Raw genomic sequence first — 26,304 nt, forward strand, 5'->3', positions numbered from 1 at the left:
GTTATTCAATTGTCAACTCTGGTCTGAAGAGGAACCGGTAACCCCACATGAACAAGGAGTCCCCTGTTTCCAACACTTCCTAAATTATTCTCAAATAAAATTCCTTCAACTTTGCTAAGATTTGAACCCAGAACCATCAGCATGACAAATACTATTCAGACACCCGAACCATTTTGGCTAATGGTCCCCCTCACTAGAAACACTCTGTAGACCCAGGGCTAGTTCAATATCTAATTCAGTATAAATTATAATGGTAATTATGAAAAAAAAATTAAAATTTTAAATTAATTATAAACTTTTTATTTTAACTACAATTTTTGGCCACTTATTAACTATTCATCCTTTTTTTTAATATAAAAACTTGTTTCTTTTTTTCCCTACTTATTTTATTTGATATAAGTATTTTTTTCAGGTAAATATTTAAGCAAAGGAAGCATTTTTGCAAGTATCTTCGTTTTTTGAAACACCGGTTTCCCTTAAAACGAGGGATTAACTCAAATAAAACGAACGAGCATCAAGGCAACGTTGGTCTTTTATTAGGTCAATGTTTGCAACTTCCTTAATTTGCAGTAGAAAAATTAATGTTTTTTGTTTATTTCATTTCTGTACAATTTACAACAGATACATTTTATATTTAAAGTACATAGTGTGTTTTTTGGGCTTGCTTCGCGCGATTCTCGTATCGAAACGCGTCAAGAATAAACAATAAAAACGGAATCGACAAGAAAAAAGATCATGTTTTCAATTTTTTTTCTTCCTTCTCGGCGGCTTTCGCCTTCGCCTTCTCGTACAACGGCAAAAGCTGGCCCTCTCTCGCCAACATCTTCAGGATTTCGACTATCAGCGGAAGGTAGTTGTGCTTCCTCCTAATATTCTCAGACTTGTACCGTTTCACTTTATTCTCCTCATTCTCGATCATTAAACGCAGCTTGGTCATTTCAGAGTTTATCGTATCTGTTTCCATTCCTCCATCCTAAAGTAATAAATTTAAAATTTAAAAAATATATAAATAAATAATAATAGGTAAACTTACATCGATTTGTTTTTGAAGTTGTTGCAATCTCTTTTCATATTGGAGCTTTTTATCAGAAATTACAGCCATTAGGTTAAAGTGGATTTCCCCTTCATTGTATCTGTTAAAATAACTCATTAATTCTTAATCGTCACATCATTGTTTAAAAATAATTTACTTATTTATCCTTTTTTGTATTATTGGCCTGACAACATCGACCCAGTCTGTATCAGCTGGAAGCGCCCCTAAATCTACGGGGCCTTCTTTCAATCCATCAAGTTCATAGAGTCTGCCTTCGATTGGGACGTAACCGACAAAGTGGAAAACATCTTCGTCCTTGTTGGCCGCTTTGTTATCAAACTCGAACAAAGTTTGCCTAGAGAAATATCGTTTTAGAAATACGCTAAAACTAGACATTTAATCGACGAACCTGGCGAAAGAATTGTGGACCTCGCGAATACCCTGGGCATTACTTAGTGCGAGGCCTTTCATGTTCGCATCAAAAGTGTGCGTGAAGTCTCTAAAGTCCGTCAACGTTTTTCCAAGATGAAGATCCGGATGTTTACAGTTAAGCAGGATACTCAATATCGCCTGAGTTGCACAGGCGTTATTTATCACCTTTAAAATTACAAACGTTAAGACTAAATGAACATTATAACATGTCATTTTATTCTTACTTGTTTCGCAAAGAATATTTTTTCTAAACGGCTGTCTTTAACAATACTCCCTGCTGGTTCGTCGTCAGGAAGCCACTTAAATAAAAATATTAATCCATGGACAGGCCTAGGGGGAAGAAAAAGAAGTTTATAACTGAGACATTCCCATACATAGGCAAATACTCACTTTAAAGTTTCAAACTGTTCGGCTTCCAAACCCCATAACTCTTCTACTTCCACTCCAGAGCATCCTGTGGACAATTGAGAGAAAAATTAAAACAATGGAAAGTCTGGGTTTGAATCATTAAAGACAGGAGAATGTGACCAACTATGACTTACAAAAGTTTGATGAAAGAACAAATAATCTTTATTTACAGCAAGCCATTTTAAGTACATTATACAAAATAAATCCAACTGAACATTACTGGCTCCGTGCATATTCTATGCATCGGAGAATTGACAATGTAGTTTGTTTTGATTAAAGGAACAAAAAATTTTTATACATCTAGTTCTTTTATCAGTTATATTCAATTTAATTATTTCTAAAAGTTCCAGACAACATAGTAGATTATTTATCAATCTGAAACAAACTGTAACGTCGCCACCTTTTCTACATTTTTCTAGGGTTGTTCATCACAACCTAAGGTCATTATAAGAAACAGATTCCAGATTCAGGCCAAGATTGAAAGCTCCATACCCGAAGAATCTGTTTTGCACACTTTCTATTCTCAAACATATTTTATATAATAACTGCTGATTTATTCTTCAGAATAGGTCTTACTCTTATACAACGAAAATTCGTAAATTCTTTGTATTTCTCTTTAAGAAGCTAAGCAATTTTAAACATTTATTTATAATTGTTTCAATATCTAAAACAAGAGATGAGTCAAAAATTATGCCAAGGTCCTTAATACTTCACTGACAGGCAAAAAATTCTGCCCATTTGTAGTATAACTTGATTTGTATATATTGTTATATATTAATCAAAGTTTAACGTTTAACGTGAGTCTTTGTCTAAAAAAGTTTTTAAAAAAATGTAAATTGCTAAGGAAAATTTTTAAAAAAATGTAAAAAAGACGGACAGATAAAGTTTGTTTTAGATTTTTAATTAACATTTCAATATCGCATATTTCCTCCTCTTGCCTTAATTACATTTCAAAGATGCCTCAGCATACTTTCTACCAATCTGGAAATGTCTCTTGGCTGGAGGTTAGCCCATTCTTCATGAAGAGTCTTTTCAAGAACATGGAGCTTATCAGGAAGTGATGGACGTGCTTTTATTTGCTGTTCATCAATTTTGCCGAACTGGTGCTCATGTTATGGTTGGTGGTTGTTCTGGTGTTGCCCAAGATGTTCCACCTTATGTAATTGTGCAAGGTAATCATGCAACTCGATGAATATTGAAGGTTTAAAATGTCGTGGCTTTGATAAGGAATCACTATATGCGATTAGGAAGGCGTATACGATACGTTATCGTTGTGATAAAACGCTAAACGAAGCTAGAAAAGAATTGCTAGCACTAGGCAAAGATAACCAACAAGTAAAAATACTGAGTGATTTTTTAGAAAATTCAGCGCAATCTAACCACAGGATTATTCATTAATAATCAATCTGATAGGATAAATCTTTGGCAAATAGTCATCAATTTACAATTCAACAATGACCTTTGACTATTGTCAGAAGAAACATCAGGCAACATAGAAGTTATCCCATAAATGTTCAATGGAGTTAAGTCTGGAAAAAGGCTGGCCAGGCTAAGACCCTGATGTTACGCTGTTGAACGTACATTGGTACTATGCAAGCGACATGTGGATGGGCAGTATCATGCACTAGAATAAGATTGTGATTTCATCGAGGAAAGGCAACAAGATGTTCCAAAATTTCATCCACATAGTGAGTGACAAAAACCCTCCACGAACAACAACCAACTCTCCATTGAAATTCCCGCCCACTCCACCACTGAGCTATATTGAAAGATTGGCTTTTGGAAAAATTACAGGCTCTTTCATTTCACCTTCTCCACACTCTTTTACGCCCATCTGGAAATCGTAGAGCAAATCTACGTTCATCTGTGAAAAGTACAGCAGACCAATCGCCTAAAGACCAAGGGCCCTGTTCTCGAGCAAATAGGAGCCGTGGAACTCTGTGTGTTATATACAAAGGAACACCACTAAAGGCAAACTCCTACTGGTATAATGATGGCTCCAAAACTGACAAGGGTACAGAGCTGGAGCCTTCGGGATGAACCCAAAGACCGAACTGACAGTTGACTTAAGTAAATATGCTAGTTTCCAGTCTGAAATCATAGTGATTGAATAAAGCGCCACAGAAATAAAAAGGCTAGGAATTCATCCATTTTCTCTGACAGCCTGGAGGGTCCTAGCCTCATGTGAGGTGAAGGCAAAGAGTGTTTGGGAACTGCATGGAGGCCACGACGGAAGTCAGCAACACCAATGACCTAACCCTGACATGGGTCCCTGGACACTTGAGGCATAGAGGCAACGAAAAGGTTGACATGTTGGCCAAAAAGGAGGCCAACCAAGTTCTTGGTCCTCAACCCTACTGCCTACTACCATCCTGCCACAAAAGAGAATACACCTTAAAATATGGAATAATACCACGAGTATAAGACATGCAAAGAAATTCATAGAAGAACCATATGCAAAACTTATAAAAGAATTGCTGGAAGGCAACCGAACCAGGATTCTGGTTGGACTTCTGACAGGGCCCTGCAACTTAAGAAAGCACATGCACAGGATAGGAGTACAGACAGAAGAAACACTGTGCAGATACTGCCAGGAAGAGGAGGAAACCACAGAACACATTATATGTTTCTGTGAAGGTATGTAGGTGCAAGTTCTTGCAACTTGGACGAGAAAAACCATAAGCAAGATGCTACCCTGAGGAGCTGCTGGCAAAGTTATGGAGGTTGATTAATAACCTGAAGCTGGCCAGTGAGTTATAAATAACATGGAAGCACAACAGATCTATTCAGGTCGGGGTGCAGTAGGCCTTGAGGCCGCCTCTTTTATCCCTATCCCTTATCCCGTAGTGTAGTTAACACATTGTATTTACCTGGTTAAGATATACACTTAATTGTATACTTTCAGTTTTGTATAATGTGGACTCAAACAAATGTGTTGTTTAGTACACTCGAACTGTTAAGAAGTGAAATTTACTCAACCAGAACATTCAAATTTCAATCCACATTCACCACACAAAATGCTATAAAAGAAAATGTACTCTCTCCAAGGTGCCAGATAGTTTGTTTTATTACTAAGCCCACTTTTCTATTAACCTTCAATTTGATGTATGTTTCAATGTTCAATGTGATGTATGATAATCAGTTCATGGACATTGATTCCACCATATGCCATAACGGTCTTTTAAAATATGTCATGTGCATGCACATGAAGCAAATTGTTCTCCACATCTTCTCCCCACATGGTCGTGGTCATCTTATTGCCACAAGCCAACTCATCTTTGAAGAGAACAGCCCACTATTGTTCAAGTGTCCGAGCGAGATGTTGATTTACGAATAGTCGCCTTTCCACTCAATGCCCCTCCCTAAATGATGTATACACCTACTCTCACAATGCCTTCTGATTACTATTTTACAGCTTATGCGTACATTTACCGTTTGGAGTTGACTACCTATGAAGGAAGCCGTTAAATATTGGTTCTGTAGTACGGTAAGCCATCTCTAGCCGTCGTACATCGCAGTCGACCACTAGCTTCTCTTCAATTGAGAATTCTGATGGTTCTATTGGTTGAGCGTCGTGGCACACCCAGGACTCGGGCTACGTCTGTCAATCGCCAAAGCATCTACTTATCGATAATGATGGTAAGGAAAGGTAGTGAAAATATTTCCCCATGGCCATTGCGTTGTACAAATGTCCAATGTGGCGGATATTACAACCTAAACGATTGAAATAGAAAAAATATAGGAAGAAAAATGTAATTTGACGAATTTATAACTAAGTATCTATGTTGATATTTTACTCCTCTTATGGTTTATTTATGTATTATCTACATTTATTGTTTTATTTATTGTTTGGAAAGGTTTGTCTTAAGGTTTAATTTTACCAAAAAAATAAAGCGCGTTTTTTCTTTTTTTTTACGTTGAATAAACCTTAACAAATATTGTTTTCTTTGGGGTAAAAAATATGTTTTTAATGGCATAACCAGAAAGTAAAATCGGCTTGGATATAAAACATTTTAAGGCAAAAACACGCCAAAAAGACATCAACTTACCGAACTCTTTGATCAACTCGGTGAATACACCCGGATCGCTCTCGATGAGACACCAGTTCCCCTCATTGTGAGACATGCTGCCGAATTGCTGTTGCTGTTGCTGTAAGTTAACTGCTCAACCCTTTGCCCCAAGTTAATTCGATTTCATACGAAATTTGCCGGCTCACCCAATATCCTGCCGTCACCCTGGAAGCATTCCTCGACGTTATAACCTGACGAGCAATTGATTACTAAATCTACGTTCAAAAGAAATTTCGCATTTAAATCAAATTTTGAAGATTTTTTTTTAAAAAGCGATAGACGCACTTGATTAAATCCTTTGCGATCAAAGTCGAAACGTGCTTGATTATTGCATGCAACATGCATGTGCATGAACAATGAGGATGGCGCTTTATACAGTTGCCTTTCAAAATTATGTACTAATGGGATGAACAGCCTTCTAAACTTATTCTTGTTTATTTTATAAATTCTTTTAATTAGGCTATAACAAAATAATACAAAAAAACTTTTTTTTTAAGTAGTTCTAAAGATCCTACAAATCCTTGATTCTTCTACATCAAAGTTTGGCAAATTCAGTTTTTGAGCAATGAAAAACGTTATTCTTTTAAGAAGTCAAAATTGCCTTAATTTCTTTCAAATAATAAACTTAATTTATATAAAATGATATTCGTGACCAATATTAGTCTATTGTGTGATCTTTAACGTCTCTTGGTCAAGCTTAGGACTGATTTACTCATTGACAGCTAGGCACTGGTACTGGTAATACCGGCACTGGGGCTTCATCAGAGATAGGCCATAGCTGTTTAGATTCAATATTTCAATTGCTTCTCAGACTCAAAATCATATTTTGTTGACAAATCTGAGAATTGTTTTTTATTCAATTCCAAATTGATTCATGATCTCCTATTATTGTGGTGCCAGTTAATTTTTTTTCAAAATTTTCCTGCTTTTAAAAATGAAAAATTAAAGAATTGTAAACATTTCACACGCCCACAAGAAAGTGATACAAGTCGAAAAATTATAAAAACACAATTATTTTTTTTAAGTATTTGGATATGTGATGCTTCATGAAAAATGACTGTAGGTGGACTCTGCTAGGCAGTGTTTTTTTTCATGTTCAGTGAAAGATTTTATGCTGTTCTTGAGTCACTTTTTCACATTATGAAAAAACAATTTTTGAATAAATTGTTCAAATAAGTTTTTCATAAAGTGAAATTAATAGACCCTGATGATGACCTTAAAATAGGCCGAAAGCTTGTCAGTAACAACTAAATTTGTCTTTTTCTTCAAGACCATACCTTGATCTTGTGTGTTCATGAATTTTAGTTTCATTTATTTTAATAACATTCTTCCTTATAATTTTGTTTTTTCATAATTTTTTAACAATGCTGTTTTTTAACTTTTACATTAGTTTATACTTTCAACAATTTTTTAATGTTTTAGTTACAGTATTTTTAATAATCAATAAAACCTTTATTTCAACAATTAATTTTGTATTTTAAATAACTAATTAGCCTTGATTTCAGGAGGAAAGCTCATTTGAGTAAAAAATAATGTTAGTAAAACTTACTACGTTGATATTTATGCTAATTTGTTATGTTTGTATGTTGTCTTTACTATCTCAAAAAAATTAATACCCTTATAGTCGTTCATTGACCATCATTATTGTCAGAGCAAACAAACTTAAATTACTGAGAGACAATATATGAAAGAAAAGTGTCACAACTCAAAAAGGGGTAGTTTTTTTAAAGTTTTATGTTTTTGCTTAAATCTTGGGGAACTAAAGACAATATTTGGTGGATCAACTGGGATCTGATTTCAGAACTAGGGGGACAATCATTGTATTTCTGATAACAATAGTTTTAATTTTATAAGTGTAATGTTTAAACTTAGGGGACAATTATTGTTTTGGAATTATAATATCAACCGTTCTGACGAAAGACAGGAACAGAAAGGAAATTGAGGACTTGTACGCGGCGGTGTGCCCTATCTTATGAGAGTTCAGGGACAGATGGTTTGGCAAAAATACTTTTAAAAAAATGGAATTGGTTGAACTCTTAAACGGTTCTGATTGCAATTGTCAAATCTAGAGACTTTAGTTGAACAGTTTAATTATTGATCTCATCAGTGTGTGTGTGTGTGTGTGTGTGTGTGTGTGTGTGTGTGTGTGATTACAAGCCAACTTATACAGATGGACTCTGTCTATGTATTAGTGTCCCTGCATAGAATTGTAAAACTGTAACTTTGTATATATTAAAAAAAAAACACTTTATTATTATTATTGATAGATCATGACAGTTTTCATTTCCAACAACGTAATGCATAAATAAAAAATAAACTTAAATTTGTCTCTCCTGTACATTTTTCTTTTGTTGAATTGAGTCACTTTTCTTGTTAGTGTGGGATTTATTTTGCTTGTATGTGTGAGATCCAATTTAAATAAAAGGAATCTGTAAAATTAAATATTAGGAATTGTAAAAGCAATAAGTATTGAATTAAAATAAGTGTTATTGTGAAAATGGCATGAATTAACCATTTTGGTCGGTGAAATTCAAATTTTCTTTACCAAGCAACGTCACCAAGCACCAATCCTTCCATTTTGTTTTTTCTATCCGGAGGTACTTTCCGTGTTACAAACGTTTCCAGGTGACGTTCCAATCAACCCTATGGCGTAGGACTTGATTCTTTTTCACTGCTGGTTTTTTATTTTTATTTTAAAATTATTTTTAAACAACGGAGCAAATGATTGTTCCTCCTCGGTGAAGAAAATTAAGGAAATAATCGCGTGCCATGAGGCACAAGCAATATTTGTGCCATGCTTTGCTCATGGGCCTTTTCCTCATCGCCCATGGGAGGATACACAAACCGTCAGTTAAGGTACTTCATTTTTTTATTGTGCTTAATATTAAAGTTCATTTTATTTTTAACAATAGAAAACCTTGAAATAATATATTTATTTTTGCTCCAACGTGTCAGATTGGAATGTCAAGATTACCACATAGCAAATAAAGATCTCTGTTATGACAAAGAAAGCGATAAGTTTATCAAATTCAACATTTGTCGTTCAATTTAAGAAAAACACTGTACCCTGTAAGATTTTTAGTTTTGACTTACTGAATGGCAGTGTAAAAAATATTTTGCAACAAAATAGGTATTACACAGACACTAGACTGACTCATGCCAAAACCTCTTCCTCAGTATGTCAATATGGGAATATTTTGAGTATAGCTCACATTTGTGTGTTTAGCCATTTTTTAAGCCATGAATCTTTTCACCACAGGAACATAAATATATAGAAACATATCTTACATAACAATCACTACCCTAAACACATAATCAGCAGAATAATCAACAACTACAACTCATCACTAACACCATCTAATATTACTAATAAATATTCTTTTTATGTAAGGTTTTGGTTGAGAGAAAAAAGTCATAATCACGAGTGGGACTCGAACCCATGACCTTTTGCTAAATACGCCGCTCTACCACTTGAGCTGTAACATAGCTCTATGCTAATGAGCTATAGTAGAGCAGCGGTGTAATAAAAAGAATAATTAATTGAAAGAAGTAACTTGGTCAAGTGACCACTAAAACATAAATGGATTATGAATAACACTAAATCAATTCTATCAAACAAACCAACTTACATATCATTCCATTCGTTCACTGCCTATCACAGAAATTAAACACATTTCTTCTTCTGATAACTTTCAAATAGCCTTCAAAAATTGAAAAACTATAACCAGCAACTTGCATCGGTATTAGATCCCGATATCTGGATAAGAGAGTAAAGCAACATATTTGTGATTGCAAAAAAATCCAAACAAAATCCTACAGCACTGGCTACCCACCATTTTGAACACCAACACAACTTCGATTTCAACAATCCAAAAATATTAAACACAGAACAAAACAAACATAAACTTAACTTTTTATAAATGGTTTACATCAACAGATATAAACATAGCATCAATTACAGGACAGACATGTAAACTCAGCTGCAGCTATGCTAATATCACAAATCATATTCGATATCAATAACACACAAAACATAATTAAACGTATAAAACAATCATTACATTCCAAACATTAAACAATTATACATAGTGTAATTCTTCGACAATTTATCTCTCCTTTACCTAATAATCCCTGTCTGTAATAATCCTGAAAGGCTATCCAGGCCCGAACGACAAACCATTTCCCCTTTTTTCCCATTGTCAACCCCCTTTCACCTCGAAGAAGCCGACTCCTCATAGAAAAATGAATTTCTATTCCTACTTCCTTCCCACTCTTCCTCCAAATTCAACATATATAAACAAAAAATTAATATCTTACTAACATTCTCAACACGACACACAACAATGACGCATCTATAAAGAAAACTCATACTTTGAGTGAGTACAAATACTTTGCTTGAACCTAAAATTTCTATCTTTTGTACATCATTGTATAAATTCATAGTCTTATCTTATATGTATTTGTACATTTCAAACAATGTTTATAAATCCCAGGCCCTGAAGATGATCTCAATAAAGATTGAAACGTACGCCAGATAAAGAAAATGTTTTTCTGAAACTACATCACACCATACTGTATCTCACGATCTCTAAATAATCAATAGCACCCATTTTACGTCTTAAAAATCAATGTAGTTATGTCCCCAAACCTACTATTCCTACTTGGATGAAGCGTTAGGTCAGGATCAAAGTAAATTTGATAACATTAATCAGTCATCTTGACCATATTGATTATTCTTTATCTAAGGTAGATTGGTTGTCTTGGTTGAGATGAAAAAGTTAGCGTAACGAGCAGGATTCAAACCTACGACCTTACGCTAATACTTAGCAGGTTGAAATGAGGAGTGGATCGAAGTCATGATAGGTCATGTGGTTAGAGCAGCGACGTATTCAGCCAAAGGTCGTGGTTCGAATCCCACTTTGTGACATTAACTCTCAACCAAGACCTTAGATAAAAAGAATAATTAACTGATATAATACTTTAACGATTAAAAAGTATCGGAATATTCCAATAAAATAAGATGAAAATTTGTCCTTTTAGTATTATTATCAAACTTTGTGATTCCTACTGAGGCGGGGGGCCTCTGCGCCAGTGGATGGGTGGGGATATGGGCTCGTGTCCAGCACCATCTCTGCTGACATGGGGTCTAGCGCAGAGGGTCTGGTTGATGCGTAGTGCAAGCAGACCCCAGCACCAATGCTGGTAAAAATTAGGTCTGGGTAAATGAAACCCATAAGGGACTGGACGCAGGAACTTGACCTTGGGATACCTATTCATCTTGGAGGAATCACAAAGGTTCATAAGCAATGACTACCTAGCAGTTTTTCGCCTAAAAAAATAAATAAATAAAATAAAAGATAATAATATTTTTATGCTGTTTCGAGAAATTTAAGCATCTTTGCTATAAATGTACAGGCTTATATAAAAAAAAAAATGTTTATGTCTCTTCATGGCACAATTGTTTATATAAACAAGCCAAGTTTATATATGGAAGATATCATAAAAATATTTACATAAACAATCTTGGAGACTATACAAGTTATTCACAATGATATTTAAACAAACAAGCTGGAGGTGTTTTTACAGTTAAAAAAATTCCATAATAATAATATGTTTTATGGAATTAATCCAATTCGCAAAAAATGTTTAAATATAGAAATGTACAATATAACAATATAAAAGAAAAAATGAAAAAAATTACTTAAATATTAAACAAATGTCTTAAAAGAGTGTTTCATATAAATATACTTAAAAAAGATCACATCAGTTATTCTAATTTTTTAAATTGTCATTGTAAAATAATATAAATTGTTTTAACATACACTGACAGGCAAAAAATTACACCCATTTTTAATATAACTTGATTTAAATATATTTTTATATATTAATCAGTTTCACGTTTTTTAACATTTAACAATTGAGTGTAAAAAAGAATGTAAATTGCTATGGAAAATGAATAATGACATAAAAGAAAAAAAGACGGACAGATAACATTTGTATTAATTAGAGTTTTAATTAAATTTCAATATTGCGTGTTTCCTCCTCTTGCCTTAATTACATCTCAAAGATGCCTCGGCATACTTTCTACCAGGCTGGAAATGTCTCATTTGCAGGAGATTAGCCTATTCTTCACGAGTTCTTTCAAGATCGTGGAGTGTATCAGGAAGTGATGGACGTGCTCTTATTCGTCTTTTGAGGTTATCCCATAAATTTTTGATGGGGTTCAAGTCTGGAGAACGGGGTGGTCAGGCTAAGACCCTGATGTTATAATTTCGAAGGTACGTTTGTACTATGTGAGCGACATGTGGACGGGCATGAAGTTCCAAAATTTCATCCATACGGCGAGAAGCCGTCAAAGACCCTTCACGAACAAGAACCAACTCCGTGCGACTCCCTTGAAATTCCTGCCCACATCATCACTGAGCTACGTTGAAAAGGGAAAAATTACAGGCTTCATACCTTTCATTTTGCCTTCTCTACATTCTTTCACGCCCATCTGTAGATCATAGAGTAAATCTACACACTCATCTGTAAAAAGTACAGCAGACCAAACAGCCAAAGACCAATGACTGTTCTTGAGCAGATGCGAGCCGTGGAACTCTGTGTTCTGGTCAATTCTGGCCCTCTTATGGGGTGAAAATCCATCAATCCATACTGATTTAATCTTCTTCGAGCAGTGTGTTCAGAAATTTGGGCACCTCGAACTTCCTGGAGCTGATGAGTTGCTTGAACAACAGTAAGGTGCCAGTTTTGCAAAAATCTCTAAGAAAAAAAAGTCATCCTGTTGTTCTGTTTCCCGGGCGTCCAGAACCGGGCCTTCTATGGTAGGACCCAATTTCTTGAAAACGTCTCACAGAGTTTTGTATGGAACTCCGATGGCAATGGAAGTCTATCATCAATAAGTGCCACCCAACGTACAACAAACTCAGCACTAAATGCCATTTTTAAGTTTAAAAATTGAAATTAAGAAAACAAAGATGAAAACTAAACAGTTTATTGCTTCAGAATTCAAACGAGACTGAATAAACATTGTAAATTCCAAAAAAAAGTAAACATTGAAAAATCCTTTATCCTTGTTTTGGATTAAGGATTAAGTATGTTTATGTCTAATTGATATTCCCAATTTAAAACAAGCATAAACAAATATTTATTGATAAAACAGTGAGATAAATTAAGGGCAGAATTTTCTGTTATCGAGAGAAAAAAAAAAATCTAGTTGGGTTTTGTCTGTTAGTCGGTGAACTCATGTTGAACCGGCCATAGTGTCTCCCCTTGCGTGCTTTTGAGTTATTCAAATGCATTTCGGCATTGCACCATCTTCAGTGAGGAACGACTTTCAATTAGTGACTGTGCTGGTTCAGCTGAAACGTTTCAAGGCAACAGCCAGGCAACTCTGCTCAAGCCTACGAGATTGACTCAAAACTATCAGGAACTCCCTGTAGTATAATGCATAAAAGTTTGTATATACAAGGTTTTCAACATAATATTCACATGCACAATATTGTGCTTATATTTTTTAAATAGAAAAAAAAAACTCAGATGTATGGGCAAAAGTGGTAACACAAGTCCGATGGCAGTAATTTAATTTCTTTGTCCTATAACTGAGCTATATAGTTTTATCATGGTATAAATCAAGTGCAAAGGTCTGAGAGTTTGAACCGAAAGGAAAGGATCGTGCTAACCTGATTTATGATGACATACAGATGTTTTTGGATCAAAACCGGTGCTTTATATTTATATGTATTTATTTATAAATAATTAAAATTGTGTGAAAAAAAATACAAAGCTTCGCTTGAAAAGATAAGTTAGAAAGGTAAATGTGTTTTAGGGCGATGTGAGAAAATTCATAGCACTGAGCACTTTTGGCTTTTACAATGGTGGAAGTTTGGACGTGAAATTGAGGAATTTTCATGCAGAAGGGGCCGCTCCTGACGATTTAGTAATTAAAATGAAATCGCCGTATTTGATTTAAAAAGATTTCTAATTTGTGTAAAACGCCGTTTACAGTTTGGTTTTAGCCTTGATCGAACCTTGACCGACGGCATGGGACCGGATGTTGATATCCATCAGGTACACTGTCTAAATGAACCGCGTAATCCTGTGCGTGTTCCATCTGTACTTTTTATCATGGATAGAAAGAATAATGTGTAAGTTTAAAAAAAAATCAAAAATTGTCATTTAAAAAATATATATATAATTAAATTTTTAGATTGCGTATAAATTCTACATACGAGCTGAAATTGCACATTTTTAAGGATAATAGCCAACTTGCGGCATTTTTAAGGCTGAGAGATTCGCTAAGCGATGATGTACTCTTCAGTACGAGAGGGACTGTCAATGGTACTTGTAATTTCCTAAATTAATTTTTTTTCTGGAATATATATTGTGATGAAAAATTTTTGCCTAGGTAACTTCCCGAAAAGAAGCATTGCGGAGGAGGAGCAGACTATTCCTCTAATTCAACCTCAGCCCGGTTATTACAATACAAGCGTGAGTTTAACCACCGGTCGATGATCTGTGAAAATTACTAACTTGCCTTTTTAGTTTGTCATTTATGTCTCGAGGGAAAAAGACGAAGGGCTGTACAATCTCTATTTTTTCAACTGCCGTAACTACAGACCGAATCCTATACCAGTTGAATTTGAAGTAAGTTAATTTTTTTCATAACTTAAAAAAAAAGTTTTTAAAAACAATGTTCAATTTTTAGATTGATATAGTGGAAAAGAACAAAGAGAATTATCTTTCTGCTGGAGAAATGCCATTACCCGCACTTTATTCTATGATGTCTTTATTGTTCTTTCTCTCCGGATGTTTTTGGGTGTTTATCCTTGTTAAAAGCAAGTAGGTATTAACTTGTATGTTTTTTATAATCATGTTTTTGTGTTTTTATATTGACAATTTTTTCTCCGATAGGCATACTGTATTCAAGATCCATTATCTCATGGCGACTCTTGTCTACCTCAAGTCTCTCTCGCTATTGTTTCATGCCATAAACTACCATTTTATCGAGAAAAAAGGAGAACATGTTGCTGCTTGGGCGATACTCTACTACATTACACATTTGTATGTTTTAACAGATTGAAACAATTCTTTCGGTTACATGTTGAGCCTGCATTGAGTTTATCGGGTTGTTAAATAAGTCCGTAGCATTTTTCAATAATTTCATTTTTATCCCTTTTGGGGATTTATTTATTTAGTCATTGCTTACACACTCTAATCAGGGATTAGATAAGGTGTTTTTATTAGTCAGTTTTGTCCAAGATCTCATATTTTTACAAGTTGTTTTGCTAATTTGAAATGGAAGAAAAAAGAGTGCATTTAACATTATTATTATTATTATTATTATTTTGAATAATTGTAAAGGGGAAACAGTAGCTCAAATAACTAAGAAAATTTGTAATGTGTTTGGTGGGGGACTTGGTAGCCTACTGGTTAAGGTATCAGGATCTTGACTAAGAGATGCATAGTTGTAGGTTCAATTCCCACCGTTAACTCTGTTTTCTTTTTTCCCTGGCGCCTAAGGGACAGGTAGTTGCAAGGACTGATATGGCACTCATCAGTTGAAGGCCTTGGGTGGGATCGGATCTCAGTGAACGTGAATTTAGTCTCAACCCGTTCGAAAATGAATTTGAAGACGGGCACAACGGGGGCTCAATTCGCACGCGTTGCAAGCACCCAGAAATAGAGCCAGGAAGGAATTAAGCTCCATAGAGATTCAGTGCTTGGTGGGGGGGGAACTCCTCCAGTTCCTGGTATCCACCTCAGTACAAAAAAAATAAAATAATAAATAAACAGTGTTTGGTGATGATGCTTTGCAGGTAAGCACCATATGTAAGTGGTTTGTTTGGTTCAGAAGCAGAAATTTTGATTTGGAAGTAATGCTCTTGTTTGTCCTTCAATGTTGATCATGACCAAATTCAAACTTTCTCCACAAATAGCCCACACAATCTGAGAGGAGCTGGATTTTCAGAATAATATACGGGTACCTGCATATTGGCTTTATTGGACTGCATTTCCTAAAATAAAATGTAAATGACCCATTTCTAAAAAGATTTATAGTTGGTGATGAAAAGTGAGTCTTTTATGACTGACAATGTTTGGAGAGGGAAAATCCTTCAGAAAAATACAGCCCTGCGGTTTAGTAACTCGAAAAGCTGAAGATGTGATGATTACATCCCTACATCCTTTTTCCACTCAGCTAATCCGTTAATTCTGGTGTGTGAGCGGGCATTTGTGGACGGTTTAGGCATTGTCAAAGCCCTTAGAATTTCAATATTTTATGGTACAATGGTAACCAATTCTTTATTTTCTTTGTCCTATTGCTAGCTTCTCTGTATTTGTGCTTCTTTTTCCTTTTTCTTTTGGTGCAGACCTTCCTCAACAATATTGTAGCACCCAACATATAACTCTTTTAATAAATAAATTTTCTTTCTAATCCCCTTTCACTGCTTGTCCCTTCAACAGTCCCTCCCCTAACGTTGGTTGGATGCGTACCATGGTCAGGTAGGCGTAACAGTACATTATTATTATATATATTGGCACTATAGGCCTTGCGTTTCTACCTATCTTGAGCCTTTAAGGTCATCATGAAGGCCATCAACTAGCACTTGCATGGCCTTCCTTTTCGAGACCTACCAGGAAGACAGAAGAGCCAGTTAAGCAACCTATCCACATGACCTAACAAGCAGAGCCTCTTTTGATTTGGCTACTTATAGAGTTATCTTTAATGTGTTTTCCTCGAGACCTTCCTTTAGACTTTAGATAATTTTTTCTTCATTTTTCTGCATAATCCACATTTCTCAAGCTGTGATGTCACTGATTTTATTAGTTGTAATTCCTGCCAAAGCTGGGGGTTCAAGTTCAACTTTGGGTGCTTCTGACTAAGTGTCGAACCCAGAACTGCTAGTGTGGCAAATATGAGTCATCCACCCTAACCACTTACTATGCAGTTCTCATCTAGTCTTATTACTTATTAAGGCTTTATAAAATGTGACCTTGGTGTCACAGGACGGGTTCCTGAAATGAATAGCCTTCGCCAAAATAAACAGGCATCTTCAACCAACTTTTATCGTTACTTCTGTAATGTTTTTACTTGTTACGATTACATCCAGATATAACTATTCACAGTAGGAAACGGCTGATTATCCCCCAGACCTTTAGGCCTATGAAGTTTGCTTCACTTCGAATTCCTCCAGGTTCTATTGTTGCTTCAGTGTGACCTGTTATGATTATGTCAGGATCTGCTAGATGCTGGGACAATGTTTTACAAATAGTTTCATCTGGATTAGTCTGTATCGCTCTTATTGTCCTTTTTGGAGCCAATGAGACATTTGTCTGATCCCCTGCCTTAACCAAAATAACTGAAGCTTTTTTTATGGGCTATTTTGGACTTTTACCCTGCGTTTATTACCTTTGGAGTAATTAATCTTAAAGGCAGACAGGCAGGCGCACAGAATCACACCATTGTATTCTCCTGACATTGCCCCTTCAGATTTTATCTGCTCACCTGAAAAATTATATTTTTCTCCTGGAGAAAACACATTGAGGAGTTCATTGCTCAAAACTCTGAGAAATTCCGGTAATTATTACAAAATTACATGAACGGTGTCATCAGGTAAATGGTCTGTTATTGTTGATTCAATTTGTTTACAAGTATCTGAAATTTTCATGAAATTTACCATAAAAAAATTGCTATGAACTTATTTTTCTACCTGATACACTCACAGATTTTTGATATTACTAAAATGCGTTACAGTCTTGGTTCGACATGTGGTTTGCAGGGTGATGAACTGTTTTTTCATCCTTATCGGTCATCTTAGTCTACGTATCCTTACTCAGTTGGTCTGTTAAGGTCCTGGACAAAAAGATAGCCCACCCAATATTTTTTCTCTTAATCAATTTTAACCATTGATATAATTTTTGTAATTAATTTTTTTATTGATATAATTTTTTTTAACCGATTCTCTCCATTAGGAACTGAAAAAAAAACAACTAAGAATTAATGAATAATACTTGATTTAGAGTGAGACAAAAAGACAGCACACTTGTTGTTTATTTACAAACAAAACCAAATCTCTCTGAGTAAACAAGGCTAATTCAGTTCAGTTTCTGCATTCATGAATATTAGTGCGATGGGACGAGCCAAACTATTGACACCAGCTGAAAAAAAATATCATTCAGCGAATGAAAAATCGAGGATTTTGTATTTCCAGTATTTCAAAAAATACTGGTAGGAGTAGGAAAGTAATTTTAAATTTTTTGAAGTCTCCAGAAATCTATGGGACGAAGAAATCTCCTGGATGACCACCGGCCTTAACAACTCGGTAAAAACGGGCAATTTTAAGGGTTGCATCCAACTCAACTTTAACGTCAAATTGCTGCGAGAGCTGGTGTAGTGACGAATGTGAAAAACGTCCAAAGGATCATTCGTGCAGTTCCTCACATCAAAAGAATGAAAAAGAAAGGCATTCCTCCTCTAAACACGGCGCATAAAGAAAGAAGAAAGGAGTTTGCCCGTGAATGTGCAATGGAAAGACGAATGGAACGATGTCCTGTTCACCGATGAAAAAAATTTCAGTCTCGACAGTCCCGATGGCTGGGCTCACTATTACATGATCTCTGGAAAGAAGAGAAAGTGTTTTCCAAGAGGCAAATGGGAGGAGGCAGCGTCATGATATGGGGTGGTATTGGCTATGATCACAAAACTGATACTGTGTTTATTTCTGATCGAATGAACTGCCAACAATTTGTTAGAAAACCAATTTAAAAAATATTTTGAATTTGTTCCTAAAGAGAACATAATTTTTCAGCAAAATAATGCTACAGTTCACATGGCAAAAGTTGCAAAAGAATTTTTTAGAAAAGAAAGGATCAGAATTATAGATTGGCCAGCAAGGTCCCCGGATTTTAATATCATCGAAAATCTTGCTAGGAGTGTTTACAGCAGTAGCTGACAATTTCAGAGCGTTGAAGAATTGAAAAAAATTCAGGAAGAGTGGGCCAAACTTCTACAAAAGATGATTCATCGTCATTTTGACTCGCTTTTAAATCGTATGATTGCTGCATTAGAAAAAGGTGGTGCATATACAGGATATTAAATTTAATTTGTGTTATTTTAATTGTTTTAATAAATAATTTTATTATTATTGTTTACTGTGCTATCTTTTTGTCTAACCCCAAATCAAGTATTATTTATTAATTCTTACAAATTATTTTTTTCCAATTCCTAAGAAAATCGGTTCAAAATACACTACATATTAATTTAAAAAAATTGATTAAGAGAAAAAATATTGGGTGGGCTATCTTTTTGTCCCAGACCTTAGACATGTTTCAGAATTTTGCCATCATGCATCTGACAAGTCTCTTTTTAACAAAGTCATGAAAAGTGGGGTGCGTGTCTGCATTATCTGTCTTGAGTTAAAAAAAATTGTTTTGGTTGGTCCTTTTTATATGAAAGACAGACTGAAGATGGCGAAATGCTGAAACATGCCTGACAGGCTAACTCAGCAGGCAGACTCAAGATCAAATATCCTTAGATTGTTAATCAATTGTTTATCTGAATCTTTAGGCTGAAAGGTTCAGTTTTGTTCATCACGATCGTCCTCATCGGTACAGGATGGACTTTCATCAAACATCTTCTCTTTGAGAGGGACAAAAAGATTTTTATGATCGTTATACCTCTACAGGTCCGATTGAAATTGTCTAAATTATAAAACAACGGATAACAATTTCTCCTTTGTGTACAGGTCTTGGCGAATGTCGTTAAAATAATAATCGAAGAGTCAGAAGAAGGTGATGTCGAACACAGGACTTGGCTGGATGTTTTTATTTTAGTTGATCTCCTTTGTTGTGGAGCAATTCTTGTCCCTGTTGTTTGGTTAGTTTGGTTTACTAATTTTGTAAATTTGCATTTTTTAATATTTTTGTAATTGGTTTTTTCCCCTCAGGTCAATCAGGTATTTACAAGAAGCTGCCTGCATCGATGGCAAAGCCGCTATAAATTTACGAAAACTCAAACTGTTCAGGCATTTTTATATCCTTGTTGTTTGTTACATATACGTCACAAGGATTGTTGTTTATCTCCTAGAGGTAATTTCGTTAAACAAAACAAAAAAAAAAAGACCTAAGTTTTAATTTTCCAACAGATGACGGTGTCATTTCAATACGAATGGCTGGACGAGATGTTCAAAGAAATGGGAACTTACGTATTTTTCGTCCTCACCGGGTATAAATTCAGACCTGCTTCGGCCAATCCTTACTTCCAAGTCAACAACGAAGATGATGATACAGAAGAAATAATGTCAGTTAATAATTTAAAAAAAATTCTGTCGGACAATTTATATTACTTTTTTCTTTTTTTTTAGAATTAGCCAATGCGGTTTGACTGAAGGGCTCAGCAAGCTTGCGACAATAGCAAATGATCAGAATGAAGAAGAAATCGATCATTTACTCGTTTCAAAAAGGGAAAGTAGTCATGAATATGACTAATTTGTAGAAACTGTATTTTGTAAATATCATTTTCCACCAATTGCTGTGAAGCTTTTTCATTTTCTAATAGTTGTATGGCCATAGTGTAAATAAAATAAATGTAACTAAATTTTTAATATACTTAATCTTTAACTTTTGTTCTTAATCTTAAAAAAAAAAATCGACACTATAAATATGTCCTGTCGCTAGTCATGTATTATTTTTTTTTTAAATTACAAAGCTATAAAAAAATTGCATATTAATAAATTATCATATATCGTCCACCTATTTGTTTTGTAATATAAATTTTGGTTTATTAATTTACGTAGTTTAACTTTTAAGAAAAGATTTTATAGCCTTTTAAAAAATATTATACGGAATCTTTCTTAGGTGTAATCTTGGTTCAGTTTTTGTAGAATATTCTGTTTTTTAATACGATTTTCGTTTCATAGCACGTAGTGATGTCAAAATATAAGCATTTGTCAAGATTGCTAATCATTTTGAAAGCAAAAAACCAAATTACCTCAAGGATTACGCTGGGAAAAAGAAATTATAAAAAAAAAAATATACAAAGAATGACTATGTTGAAGAATCGCTTTAGATTAAATTGATAATAATAGATTTAGACAATTAAGAATGTATTAGATCCACTTTTGATGACTATGAGCTAACATATCTGTAAACCTTGTCCATTGTCTTGTTTTTGGGGGGAGGCAAAGATTGTATCTAAATTGAACAGTAAGACAATTTCTAAATACACTGTAAAAAGACTGAAATTTCAGTGTCTGTTTTTTTCCAGTCCTGTGTACAATTTGTAACTTGATGCTTGCCAAGCAGTCATGCACCTAGATGGAAAAATGATGGAACGCAACTGAAAGACCGACACCAAGACAGAAAAACCAAGGCGATAAGTTTCAAATTACAGGTTATCCTGTGGAGATTACAAAAATTCAACGATTTTAAATTTATAAGGTATTTGCTATTTTCAAAGTCCTGGATCTGTTCTTTTGAGAATTCTGAACTTGAAAGTTAGTTTTAATTATAAAAGTTGATAGGTAGGAAATAAATTGTCTTTTCCACGATAGGCATTTTGTTTCATCGGATGCGTTTTGGTCTGATTGACCATCTTCTGTGACTTTTTTAAATAATGTGGTTTGACGGTTTTTTACATCATAAGTTCCAAAGTTTTAACGACTATGGATTGGCCGAGTAGTCATTCTTGACTTTACATAAAAATTAAGATTAAGGTGTCAAGATCTAGCATGAAGAAATTAGTCTTTAATGATGATAATAAAAATACAAGTCAATTTGTTGACATGAAGAAGCATATTTATTTTATGTTTAGTAATTTACTGTTTAAATTTTTTTTTAAAAAGTTTGCTATCACAATTATGTACTTTTCATTTTAAATAAAGCGTAGTAAAGGTTTTCTTAAAATATAATTGTATAGAGAGAAATGTCTAGGAAAAAATGAGAAAACCACTTTTTACACTTTTAGAGTTGTAAAATATCATATGTTTAAAAACATAACTGTTGTTTATCAGTAATAATTCTTGATTAAAAATATATGTTATGCAAAATACTATGACAAAACAAATTTGAATTAATGTCAGTAATTTTTATTCTTATGTAAGGACAACAGGGTGTTCAAGGAAAATATTTTGCAGTGACATTTTCTTTGAAGGAAATTGTGTTTCCTCTGAAATGAATACTCAAACTGGAACATATGGTATACTTTGTGGGGTGAAGAACAGTGAGGATGGAGGAGGTAAAAAATACTACTGCAAAGTGTGCAATTACAGGAGCAACGGTGTTTCAGAACTGCAGGACCACATTAAAATCCATACTTTCGGACAGCCGTTCGGCTGCAGGAACTGCGACAAGATGTTTACGGAAATATCCGAATTGCAGGTCCATTCGAAAGCGCACAAGAAGACGGTGGAATTCGTCTGCGGGATGTGCAACTTCAAGACGCACAAGGACAGGGAGGTCGCCCAGCACTCGAGGATCCACGACAAGATGATTAAACTGCACAAGTGCCCTCAATGCGACTATTCGACCGAGAGGAAAAACCGTCTTACAAACCATATGAGAAGCCATTCCCTAAGCATACCGTACTCTTGCAACATATGCACATACAAATGTATACAGATTTGTACGATGGCCAGACATATGCTGACCCATGCAGAGCCTGACGGGACCACTTGCCCTTACTGTCCTTTCAGATCGAAGACACAACAAATCCTTGATAATCATATAATAACGCATTTCGACCAAGCCATATATGAGTGTGAGTTCTGTGATTTTAAGACAACTTGGAAACCGTCAATGACGACACATAACAAAGGGCATGTGAGTACAATGAAAGAAGAGTAAATATTGCCTACATTTATTTTATTTTATTTTTTAATGACAAGAGTATTTATTAACTGTTTCTTCTATGTGACATAATAAAACCATTAATAATGAATTTTTCTTTTCTTATTAAAAAAAAACCATAACTGCAAACCGAAAAGATAAAAGTTTGCATTTAAAATGCTATACACAACTTGAGTCATCATGTTAAGCAGGCATGCATTTCTGCTAATAATGTTCAACAATATACATGAAGATGATGATGATGATAAGAAGCAGGGTTTTTGTCTTCTTGTTTACTGTACTTTTCCTAGTTTCTTAGTTCAGTTCAATTGACTAGATAATTATTTTAAGAAGCTGTAGTTCATTTCATAGCTGCAATTCTTTTCCCTGGGTCTACATTGTATCTGTTGTCTCATTGGGGTCATCATTGAATATATCCATGTTGAATAAGTATTTTCTCAGATGGCAATGATCAGTCCTGTGGACTCCCCAGAGTTTTACCCAGTTTTGGTAAGGATTCTTTCATGAATAACAGGCACTTCTAGTCATCCATTTTTTTTTGTTTTTTGTGGACCAAGATGGGGGAGCTTGATCATGCTATCCAAAGTATAAGCCTATACAGAGTGAGTCATTTTTTGATGCACCATTGGAAAATCAACGCGGGTGCGTTTAAATCTGACTTGGGGCTTATTTCCTTTGATTAATACATTAATAAAAGAAAGTGAGTCAATTTTCGGTGCACCATAGGAAAATCAACGTTGGTGCGTTTAAATCTTACTCAAGGCCTATTTCTTTTGATTTTAACATTAAAAAAAGAAGTGAGTCAATTTTCGATGCACCTTAGGAAAATAAACGTTGGTGCGTTTAAATCTGGCTCAAGCCAATTTCTATTGATTTTAACATTAAAAAAGGAAGTGAGTCAATTTTCGGTGCACCATTGAAAAATCAACATTGGTGCGTTTAAATCTGACTCAAGGCCTATTTCTTTTGATTTTAACATTAAAAAAAGAAGTGAGTCAATTTTCGATGCACCTTAGGAAAATAAACGTTGGTGCGTTTAAATCTGGCTCAAGGCCAATTTCTATTGATTTTAACATTAAAAAAAGGATGTGAGTCAATTTTCGGTGCACCTAGGAAATTCAACGTTGGTGTGTTTAAATCTGACTCAAAGCCTATTTCTTTTGATTTTAACATTAAAAAAGGAAGTGAGTCAATTTTCGGTGCTCTATAGAAAAATCAATGTTGGTGTGTCTAATTATGACTCGGCACATTTTATTTTGTTAGACTCGTACCAAAAATAGGTGAGTCGACACACCATTCGTTACAAATTAATTTTAGTAGGTTGGAAGGAAAATAAACAAAACCAATATTATTAAAACATTATTCAAACACAATGTAAAAATTTAGAAAAAAAATTCTTCACAAATTAATTTGATTAAGGATTAAGAGTATTTTTTCTGGTAAAGTTAAAAAATTAAATAAATATAACAATCTCCCTTTTTCTGGTAAAGTAAAAAAAAATTAAATAAATGTAACAATCTCCTTTGTTAGCAAATCAAAAATGTTCAAAATCATTATAATAATTGTTCAAACAGACCTCCATTTGCTGCAAGACAGTAGCCTAGTCTATCATAAAACTATGATCGGATGAAAAAAATACTCTTAAACCTTAATCAGATTAATTTGTGAAGAATTTTTTTTTAATTTTTACAGTATTTGAATAATGTTTTAACAATATTGGTTTTGTTTATTTTCCTTCCAACCTACTAAAACTAATTTGTAACGAATGGTGCGTCGAAAAGTGACTCGCCTATTTTTTGGTACGAGACTAACAAAATAAAATGTGCCGTGCGTCGAAAAGTGACTCGCCTATTTTTTGGTACGAGACTAACAAAATAAAATGTGCCGAGTCATAATTAGACACACCCGCATTGATTTTCCAATGGTGCGTCAAAAAATGACACCCTGTATATGCTACCAAGTTTTGGAGATTTTGGTTGTGATATTATGTACTAATAATTTTAGGGCTGCTTAGCTGTCTGATTGCTTGAGTTATTTTCTTTCTTTTTTTCCTTTTTTCAATTATTTTCCCACGCCTTCTTAGTATCCTAAGGCCCAAAACGCACAGGATTAATCGAAACAGTCAGGCTGTTCAAGCAAACTGGGATGACCATTTGTCAAATGGGGATAAACCACTTCGGTAGGCACAAAGACTACCATGTCCAAGTTCCATGCCTTGATCTTTCAAGAAACGACCGACAAGAAACAAGATTCACTATCTTGCAGTCCAGAACAAAGCTAAAAGAGCCAAAAAAAGCCTTTTTAAAAGTTAGTCCCAGAAATAGATATATTGTCAGAGGCGAGGAAATAAAAATTTAAACAGTTTTAAATGAACTATTTAGGCAATTGAAAGAGCAAGAAATGTCCGATGTGGCCCTTTCAAATAGCAAGATGAATAGCAGCACTCAGAGCCATGCCACCAGTAGATCAAAATAATTTGGGTTCATAAATATATGTAATTTGTCACATAATCTGACCGAACAAGTTTTCACTACCCTACTTTCAAAATGACTGACCAATCTGATGTGTTTTGAACCAAGTTTTGTCTTTAAAAGGCTTTTGTGACTTCGGCCACTGCATGAAAGTTTATTGCTTTGTCCATTCATGTATATATTTCTGTCTCGTATAAACTTTCTCCTTCAGTTCCATTTGCCAGAATAGGTTTTGTCCTCTTGGCACGTTATAAACTACAAGCACTCTCAACAAGACACGCAAGAATGGCACAATTACACAGAAGAAAAACACTTTGAGTGAGTAGAAATACTTCGATCGAATATAAAAAATATATTACAATTAATTAAGGTTTTTTGTTGAGATGAAAAAAAGTTAATGGTACAAGCGGGATTCGAACCCATGATCTTCGGCTAGATACGCCGCTGCTCTACCACTTGAGCTATTGTTACCTCGACCCACTCAGACATCAACTTCCTATCTCAACCCCACTGTCGACCCTGTCCGAGTGGGTCGAGGTCACGATAGCTCAAGTGGTAGAGCAGCGGCGTATCTAGCCGAAGATCGTGGGTTCGAATCCCGCTCGTGCCATTAACTTTTTTTCATCTCAACAGAAAACCTTAATTAACTGTAATGTATTAATTGGTCAAGTGGACCACGAAATTAATGAAGAGAATAAAAAATATATTTTGCATTGTATAAATTCACTTTGTTCCACATAATACATGTTTGTAAATCCCAGGCCCTGAAGATGATCTCAATGAAGATGAAACGTTGGCACGATAAAGAAAATGTTTTTCTGAAACCTGCATCACACCAGACCGCATCTCACGATTTCTAAATAAATATCGATTAACGGTCACTAATCACCACACATAAACCACAAGATTTTATTCTACACGGAGTCAAAAGGTTTTAGGGTGTGATTGGATGCAATCACGATAACTCCACAATCCTGAGCAGGTCTCATATTTTGTATATAAGCAATAGATATTGATTTCCTCACCACCAGATGTCTGCTAATTG

The 26,304-nt window shown here is 34.6% G+C and overlaps 3 protein-coding genes across 7 annotated transcripts; 2 read left to right on the top strand and 1 right to left on the bottom strand.

The window, feature by feature from the left end:
* Positions 1-351: 351 nt before the first annotated feature.
* Positions 352-6,319, bottom strand: LOC106673938 (ubiquitin carboxyl-terminal hydrolase isozyme L5). 2 transcript variants are annotated; one of them, XM_024228921.1, is made up of 8 exons: positions 6,229-6,319; positions 5,923-6,108; positions 1,856-1,919; positions 1,690-1,795; positions 1,443-1,630; positions 1,191-1,388; positions 1,034-1,133; positions 352-973 (listed from the first exon to the last, which is right to left on the bottom strand). In XM_024228921.1, the coding sequence occupies exons 2-8, from the start codon at positions 5,996-5,998 to the stop codon at positions 734-736; spliced, it is 972 nt and encodes a 323-aa protein (XP_024084689.1). In that variant the 5' UTR covers positions 5,999-6,108; positions 6,229-6,319; the 3' UTR covers positions 352-733. The 2 variants fall into 2 exon arrangements, with proteins under 2 accessions (XP_024084689.1, XP_024084688.1); XM_024228920.1 differs by lacking the exon at positions 6,229-6,319 and having other exon boundaries at positions 5,923-6,151.
* A 2,241-nt stretch (positions 6,320-8,560) lies between these two features.
* On the top strand, positions 8,561-22,164 carry LOC106673862 (protein GPR107). 4 transcript variants are annotated; one of them, XR_002910665.1, is made up of 15 exons: positions 8,561-8,799; positions 13,772-13,882; positions 13,951-14,090; positions 14,153-14,283; positions 14,351-14,433; positions 14,488-14,589; positions 14,651-14,784; positions 14,857-15,006; positions 19,511-19,628; positions 19,689-19,819; positions 19,890-20,031; positions 20,088-20,242; positions 20,307-21,147; positions 21,209-21,381; positions 22,044-22,164. XR_002910665.1 is itself a non-coding variant. In XM_014406217.2 (13 exons), the coding sequence occupies exons 1-13, from the start codon at positions 8,713-8,715 to the stop codon at positions 20,428-20,430; spliced, it is 1,608 nt and encodes a 535-aa protein (XP_014261703.1). In that variant the 5' UTR covers positions 8,561-8,712; the 3' UTR covers positions 20,431-21,185. The 4 variants fall into 4 exon arrangements, 3 of the variants coding, with proteins under 3 accessions (XP_014261703.1, XP_014261704.1, XP_024084687.1); XM_014406217.2 differs by lacking the exons at positions 21,209-21,381; positions 22,044-22,164 and having other exon boundaries at positions 20,307-21,185; XM_014406218.1 differs by lacking the exons at positions 8,561-8,799; positions 21,209-21,381; positions 22,044-22,164 and adding an exon at positions 13,154-13,399 and having other exon boundaries at positions 20,307-21,185.
* Positions 22,114-22,785, top strand: LOC106673863 (zinc finger protein 64-like). The gene has a single exon (XM_024228917.1). It carries the CDS (start codon positions 22,114-22,116, stop codon positions 22,783-22,785), a length of 672 nt encoding a protein of 223 aa, XP_024084685.1.
* Positions 22,786-26,304: the final 3,519 nt, after the last annotated feature.

The sequence above is a fragment of the Cimex lectularius genome, unplaced genomic scaffold (assembly GCF_000648675.2).
Source record: "Cimex lectularius strain Harlan isolate CLEC.00 unplaced genomic scaffold, Clec_2.1 scaffold12, whole genome shotgun sequence".
Lineage (NCBI taxonomy): Eukaryota > Metazoa > Arthropoda > Insecta > Hemiptera > Cimicidae > Cimex > Cimex lectularius.